General features: G+C 34.5%; 1 protein-coding gene across 1 annotated transcript; it reads left to right on the forward strand.

Annotated features, from left to right (window-relative positions):
• The first annotated feature begins 5432 nt into the window (after positions 1-5432).
• LOC113278839 lies at positions 5433-7232 on the forward strand. Its single transcript, XM_026527573.1, has 3 exons — positions 5433-6122; positions 6425-6760; positions 6963-7232. Exons 1-3 carry the CDS (start codon positions 5433-5435, stop codon positions 7230-7232), a joined length of 1296 nt encoding a protein of 431 aa, XP_026383358.1.
• The last annotated feature ends 593 nt before the right edge of the window (positions 7233-7825 follow it).

Raw genomic sequence — 7825 nt, forward strand, 5'->3', positions numbered from 1 at the left:
CCTCTGTCTAATAAGTGGCGGTGGTGGTATATGTGCAGGTTTTGGAGCCGGTGGTGGTGGTGGTGTTGGAGCTAAGGTGAGGATATGCCTTTGTTATATACTTTTTGCTGTTAAATTTTGATGGATAATATGCCGCCAAGAGTTTCTGATGCGCATTATATGTTGCATACATGTTTTGATTTCCATTTGCGAGCTTGATGAATATGTTTCTTGTGCTGAATTGCTTTTACATTCGGATATTGATTTGGTTTTCACTTTGAAAATTTTAGGGATCTTGTATTGTCTGGTACTGACTACTGTGCTGCAATTTTCAGGGTGATGAATTGTTTCATAAGAACATGGGAGTTCATATATCTGGGAATAGTGTGTCGTTGCCACCTCAGAGGGTCAGAGGTAAAAGCTCAACCCTGTTGACTTAATCATTTGTCCTTCATATGAGATGATAATTCTTGAAAACCACATTTTAGATCTCAATTACATGCCTCAAACAATGTATAATAATGATGGGATATGTTATAGTGGTTATATTTATGAAATTGAGAAAGAACATAACAGTCCTAGTAGGGAGTAGTAGTGGATGCAGATTAGACTAATTAGATGCAGGTTATACTTATAGTTACACATAATAATTAGATGTGTAATTTCTAGTTACACATGATGATTGTATGTGTAACTTATGCTAATATGCATGTGTAACTATTGTTTACATGTGTAACTACTGATTACACATGCATTTTGTTTTCCTGGGTTCATATCTATACCCTGCTGAATCAGTTGTGTGATCATTTTTTGCGATATTAATGTGCTAGCACAAGGTTCCCAGGTGTTTGTATTATTCTGCCAGTATAATTACTGTCTGAAGCTTTACTTTCTGTTGCTTAAAATGTCCTTCGTCATCGATAATATGAAAATGGCTTAGGTACATCTAGACTAGCGTTGTAAAACGTCTTTCTGTTAATACAGTGCTAACAACGTCTTTCTGCTGAAGCAGTGATATCTTAATTAAGAGCTTCTCATTCACTTGCAAGGTTAACTGTATTATTTTATGACTGGTAATTGCTTGATAGTCACCTCTCGTTTTGCTAGTGTTATTCATTTAGAGATGGATTTGCTGATTTTATGTTGACATATCTAAGTCAGATGCATGTGTAACTCCTAGTTACATAATTCAGATGCATGTGTATCTGCAAGTTACACATGTTAACTAGATGTGTAACTTTTACTTACACATACTGATTTTGGGTACACATATCAATATGTATGTGTAACTCCTAGTTACACTAGTCATATGCATGTGTAACTGCTAGCTACACTAGCCAGATGAATGTGTATCTCCTAGTTACACATGTTATATGCATGTGTAACTCTTAGTTACACAATTCAGATGCATGTGTAACCGCTAGCTACACTAGTCAGATGCTTGTGAAACTGAAATATACATTGTTTTATGTACTGTTCATTTTAATCGTATAAATACTGATTGCTTGTTGTTATATTTCAGTTTTTAGATAACTTCATAAAAGCTAATTGCTTAAACGTGGTAATGGTCTCGCTGGAACTGGAGTTGACGCTGAATACACAAGTCAGATGCATATGTAACTCTCAGTTACACTAGATAGACACATATGTAACTCTCAATTACACTAAACAGATGCGTGTGTAACTTCTAGTTACACATGCTAAGAAATTATTGTAAATGAATATTAAAGTAATAACTTTTTTTTTTTGTGTTTTTTTTATGTCTATTTATTTGCATATATATACAAGTGTAACTTTGCATTACACATATCATAAGGATGTGTAACTTCTGGTTACACATGCCATATGCATGTGTAACTTCTGTTTACACCTTCGCACTGTATTTTAATAATTTCGGGCCTAGATTTAATAATTTTGGGCCTAAATTTAAATTTTATTTAATTATGGGCTTGACAATATGCATAAGGGTATCAAGGTCTTTTAAAAACTCGGGGCCTAGATTTAAACTTTTTTTAATTAAGGGCCTCATATTATGGGTTATCCATGGGTTGGGCCTGAGCCTAATTTTCCCAAACAAAAATACGGGGTTGAAGGAAAATTCAAGCGAAAAGTCATGCGACGCTGACTAAGTCAAACGGAAAAATTTTCGATTCTTTTTGCTTCAATTCAGTTTTTGCTTTGAAAATCTTTCATTCTTATCATGTTTTGCTGTTAATTTAGCTTCTTTTACATACTTTTTTGATCACGTTTGATTAGTTTTTGTTTTCAATTCGAAAATTTTGGGTTAGACCTAACTTTTTAGATTTTTATAAATTTGATTTCTCAAAATCAATTTCTTTTTTAATGATTTTACTCTGCTTTTAATCCTGTAAATCGGTTTTATTTCCTGATTATTTGTCTAATCTGTTTGCTGTGAAAGGTTTCTCTTTTTTGTTTCTATTTTAGGTCATGGGATTACGAAGGAGCTGAAGTAGGGTTTTTATCCATCATTATGAGAACTTTTGGGAACATGGGTTCTAAGAGGCGCGGTTTTTATTAAAGATAAGGTTGCCATCTAAGTGGGTATGAATCAATATTTTCATTTAATTGCTCGTATAAGAGATGCATCGTGAAGTGAAAAACAAACTGAGTACCATTTATTTGATGAAGAATTTATTTTTTCAACATTGGAGATCCTACTGTTTCAGTAGGGATTAGAATATGATATTGTTTTTGTCTATTGGTTTAAAGAATTCTTGGAGGTAATACAAGTTAAGAGTGGGTTTTTAGGTTATCTCAGTATGAAAATGCTTAAGTCTCTTTAAGTTATCATGAGTTATCTGCTGGTTAGAGTTGATATTCTAAGCTTAGCTCTATGCAGTGCTTCTTTTGATGCATCAAAAACAGTGTTACTTTATTTTAATTCAATTTATGAATTACTTTTTTTCCTTATTGGAGTGTGATTATCATTGTTAATTGCAATCTAATCTGTTGAAGTCGGCTAATTCAGAAATCTCATTACATTTGGCATTGAAGATAATCACTGTTTTTTCTTTAATGATTCTCTAAGAAATTGCTTGAATAGGTCTTTAAGGGGGTGATGTTTTTGGCTAATTTACTACTGCTTCTCAGAATTAGTGTAGGAATGGTTGGTTTTTTCAAGCATGCTGGTTATTAAATTTCAGTTCTTTTGCAGCTTTAGTAATAAGAAGCAACCTCAGAAAGTTTACTACAGTTGGCATCAATTACTCTGGTTCTTTGTATTGTGCAGTTGATTATCTGTGTGATAGGATTAGAATAATGGTCTGTTAAAGAACCTATCATTAATTGTCTTTTCTCAATCTATTCCTGCCATTAATTGTCAATTCTCAAAATTGGTGTTGTCAAATTTGAGTCAGGCTGCATGCTACTCATTTACTCTGCTAGGTTTGGTTATTCTTGTGAAAGGTTGGTTGTAAGTTCTGATTCTTAATTCAAGATGATTAGTCTTATTACTCCTAATTCAATGTATTGTCTATTCTGCTCTAAGTTCTCATCTTTTGGACTTCAATTAGACTCTATAAATTTGCAGCTTTGTATGCTTCAGTTTTTCATCCAACAATTAGTAGCTTTAAGTTGTTTCTTTCTTGTTTCTCCTCAAATAGTTTGGTTTCATAGAAAGTGTGTAAGTCAGTTTAGAAAAATGGGTCAGTTCAGTAAGCTTATGCCAGCAGATCAAGTAAGAATTCTTGATTTGGATGAAGATGTAGAGGAGTTTCTCTTCAGGTTTGCTGCTCTCCTTTGTGATGACAGCAAAAACTACCATAAGACTTCAGTCAAGCATCAACTCAACAGGGCATGGGCTATCAACTCCCCTGATTTTAAGTTAGCAAAACCTTTTATTCAAGGAAATGGAATTCAGAACTTGTTTGTAGTAATGTTCAAGAAGAAGCAGGATAAGGAAATTGCTTATGTTGCAAGACCTACTCTGATTTTTGGTCAGCTTTTTGCAGTTCAACAGCTTGGTCAGTTAGAATCCATTTTTGATCTAGTATGGGAAAGTACGCTGATGCCAGTGCAGATCAATATTCACTCAGACCTAGTCAATAATGGTCTAGTTAGGGAAGTTCTGGACCAGCTTGGTAATTTTGTAACTGCTGACTCTCCTGCAGGCAGTTTATATGATGCAAAACTTATGGTTCCTTTAAAAACTCCTCTTACTAGGAAGGTTGTTTTTAACACTAGTAAAAGAACTTATATAATGTATGCCTTTTACCCTAAATTACCTTTTAGGGCTTGTAAGAGATGTTTTGTCTTGTATCACAATGAAGCTTAGTGCAGGGATATTCAAATGAGGATTCTTGTCAGGGCACTTCCTGCACCAACAAGGAATGCTTCTCATGTTGATGTTACTAGGAGGCAATGAACCTCGGAATTTGGTGAGAGTTCAAATGATGGAAACCGTAAAGCTGCTACCACTTCGAATCTTCATGGAGCTGTTGTTGACCACTCAAAGCCTTCAGCTTTCTCAGTCAGTCTTCAGCCATCTGCAACCATTAAGAGTACTGGTTTATTCTTCTTTGCTCCTGTTGTTTCCTCCTCGGAAACTAGGTTTTCTCCTCTCACTATTAGGGAACCATCTAGCAATGGAGCTCAGAATGCAAATGGGAATCATGGAATGAACTTTTCTGGATTCTCACAATCTTATGCAAGCATTGTTTTTGGCACGGATGGACTTTTGCATGATAGCAAAGGCAAAAGATCTCGAACTTCCTTCGAATCTTTTGCTCAGGGTAATTACTCAGCCTCATCGTCTTTTACAATGATTCCCACACCTCATTGGCCCCCTATCTCTTCATTGCCACCTTTTAACCCTCCTGCTGATTTGTCTTTTTCCTCTGGGAGCTCTACTATTTCTGCTAGTAATGCTAACGTAGAGGCAAATGTGATTTGGTCCACTACAACCTCAGCTTTTTCTCAAAATATCTTCTCAGATAATGGTTTTATCTATAGTGCTGCTTCAGAAATGAATTGTAACTCTGAATTGATGATGCCTCCTAACTCGGAGATGGACTACTCGTCTTATGTGGAAAATAAGGATGAGCCTTTAGAATATGTGTTGCTTGAACCTATGCCCCTGACAATGCTTCCTCCATAGCCTGAGATTACGGATTAAGAATTCGAGAAGGAGGTTGATCTCATGATGATGGATGCTGACCCTACGGATGCAGTGCCTTCGGATGCTCATGACCAAGTAAGTCCCTAATTTTTTATTCGAAAAGCTTTTATTTAGCATCATTTTGATTTCGATTTGTGCTTTGGTTTGTGCTGGTTATTGCTTGTCTTTACTATTTATTTGTTTGAATCCTTTTGCTTTTTCCGCCATGAAGTTTATATGTTGGAATATGCATGGTTGCTGCTCTAATAAAAAATGGCTTCACCTTTTGAAACTTTTTAGAAAGCATCGACCTACTGCTATCTGTATAATTGAAACTATGGTTGATAGTGAGACTGTTAATAAGTACACGCATTTTTTACCTTTTGATTCTTGGCACATTGTTCCTGCTGTGGGTAAATCTGGTGGTATGGCTTTTGGGTTTTTAAAAAATTCAAGTTTAGAGGTTTTAAGCAGTACTTTTAATATGATTCATGTAGTATGCGATATCACTCCAATAATTAAGAATTGTTTGGTCACTTTCATCTATGGAGCTTTAAATACTTTATGTATCAGAAATCAGTGGAACTACTTGAAATATTTCAATGAGTCGGACAATAGGCCTTGGCTTTTATTAGGTGACTTCAACTTTATACTGAATGTCTCAGAAAAACAGGGAGGAATTCCTGAAAATTCGTTAGCGTCTGATTTTATTAAGAACTCTCTTTCGATGTTAAATATGCATGATGTTTTCTCTTTTGGAAATCCGTTTACTTGGTGCAACAGAAGATTCAAAAATCCTTCTGAGCTTATATTTGAAAAACTGGATAGGGGATTTATTAATGATAATTGGGTTTCGCTGCTACCTCAAACTAGGGTTACGAATCTAGGTAGAGTTTTCTCAAATCATTGCCCCATCTTGCTGCAATGTTTTCATAGTACTGATAAACTTGCTATTCCTTTTAAGTACTTTAAATGCTGGCAAGCTAACCCTGAATTCAAAGATATTCTTGTTAATTCTTGGAAAAAGGTAAATAAAGTCTCTGCAAGTTTTATTGTAGCTGGGAAGCTCAGAAATCTAAAGCATGATCTTAGTTTTTGGAATTTGAACTCTTTTGGACACATCAAAACAACAATTAGTATGTTGAATTCAGAAATTGAAAAACTGCAGAATATGGCTTATACTCCCTCTATAGGAAATTTTATTCTCAACTACTCTAAGCAGTTGGACTTTTGGTATGAAATAGAGAACTCCTTCTATAAACAAAAGTCGAGGATTGACTAATTCACGCAGTATGATAAGAATACCAATTTTTTCATAATACTGTTAAGTTAAGAAACATGTACAACACCATACATATGCTTAAAGATAATCAAGGTAATTGGCTGGAAAATAAAGATCAAGTCCTTCACCTCCTTGATGATCATTTTAAAAAAATATTTGCTTCTTCTATGCCGAGAAACTCTGATATTGATGATGTGCTTATGGATATCAAGCCTATCATTTCTGATGAGCTCAATTCTGAGCTTGTTGCTATACCTTCTGAGAATGAGATATTTACAACTATTAAAAATATGGCGCCTTGGAAATACCCCGGACCTGATGGTTTTCTGGATGGGTTCTTCAGGGATAATTGGGATCACATTTCAACTGAAGTTATTAATCACGTACAAGGATTTTTTTTGCAGCAAATTTCTTCTTAAGCAGCTCAATCATTCTTTTATCTCTTTAGTTCCTAAGGTAAGTAACCCCTCTACTCCGAATGATTTTCGCCCTATTAGCCTCACTAATACTGTTTACAAAATAATTTCAAAAATTTTAACTAATCGTTTAAAACCTGTTTTAGATTCTTTAATATCTCCTTATCAGTCTGCATTTATAGCTAATAAGCAAATACATGATAACATCATCATTAGTCATGAAATTCTGCATTCCTTTAAAACTAGAAAGAGGAAAAATAACAAAGATGGTTTCATGGCTATTAAGTTAGATTTATCTAAAGCCTTTGATAGGCTGGAATGGCCATTCATAATTGCTGTGTTTAAAAATTTGGGTTTTTCGGATGACTGGTGCCAGGTTATTCACCAATGCATTAACACTGTCTCTTATTCTATTCTTGTGAATGGATCTCCAGGGTAAATGTTCTTTCCTTCTAAAGGTATTAGGCAGGGAGATTGCTTATCTCCCTATATATTTATCATTTGTATGGAAACTCTTTCTCAACTTTTGATTAAAGGCGAAAATGAGAAAGTTATTCAGGGTTTCAACCTTCGAAAAAATAGCCCTGCCATTTCACATTTATTTTTTGCAGATGACTGCATGCTCTTTTCAAAAGATTCTCTTGTTTATGCTGAGAATTTAATGATAATTATTAATAAGTTTGCTAAGGCTTCTGGGCAGGCCATTAATCTTGAAAAATCTGGTTTCTTTACGAGTAAAAAAATGCATCATAAACATATCAAATTAATCTCTAAAGCTTTAGGAATTAAATTTCTAAGTAGTACAGAGAAGTACCTTGGTACTTCGTTGTTTGTTAATAGAGACAAAACTCAAGCTTTTCATTTTCTCATTGAAATTTTTTATCACAGGCTTGGTAACTCAAAAAAAACTAATCTCAATGGGGCAGGTAGAACTGTAGTGACAAAACATGTTCTTTCTAGTCTCTCTATTTATCATATGTCTTGTTTCCCTTTTCCAAATAAAATTACCTCTAAAATAGACTCTATTCAAAG

Source organism: Papaver somniferum, chromosome 5, assembly GCF_003573695.1.
Source record: "Papaver somniferum cultivar HN1 chromosome 5, ASM357369v1, whole genome shotgun sequence".
NCBI classification, from domain to species: Eukaryota; Viridiplantae; Streptophyta; class Magnoliopsida; order Ranunculales; family Papaveraceae; genus Papaver; species Papaver somniferum.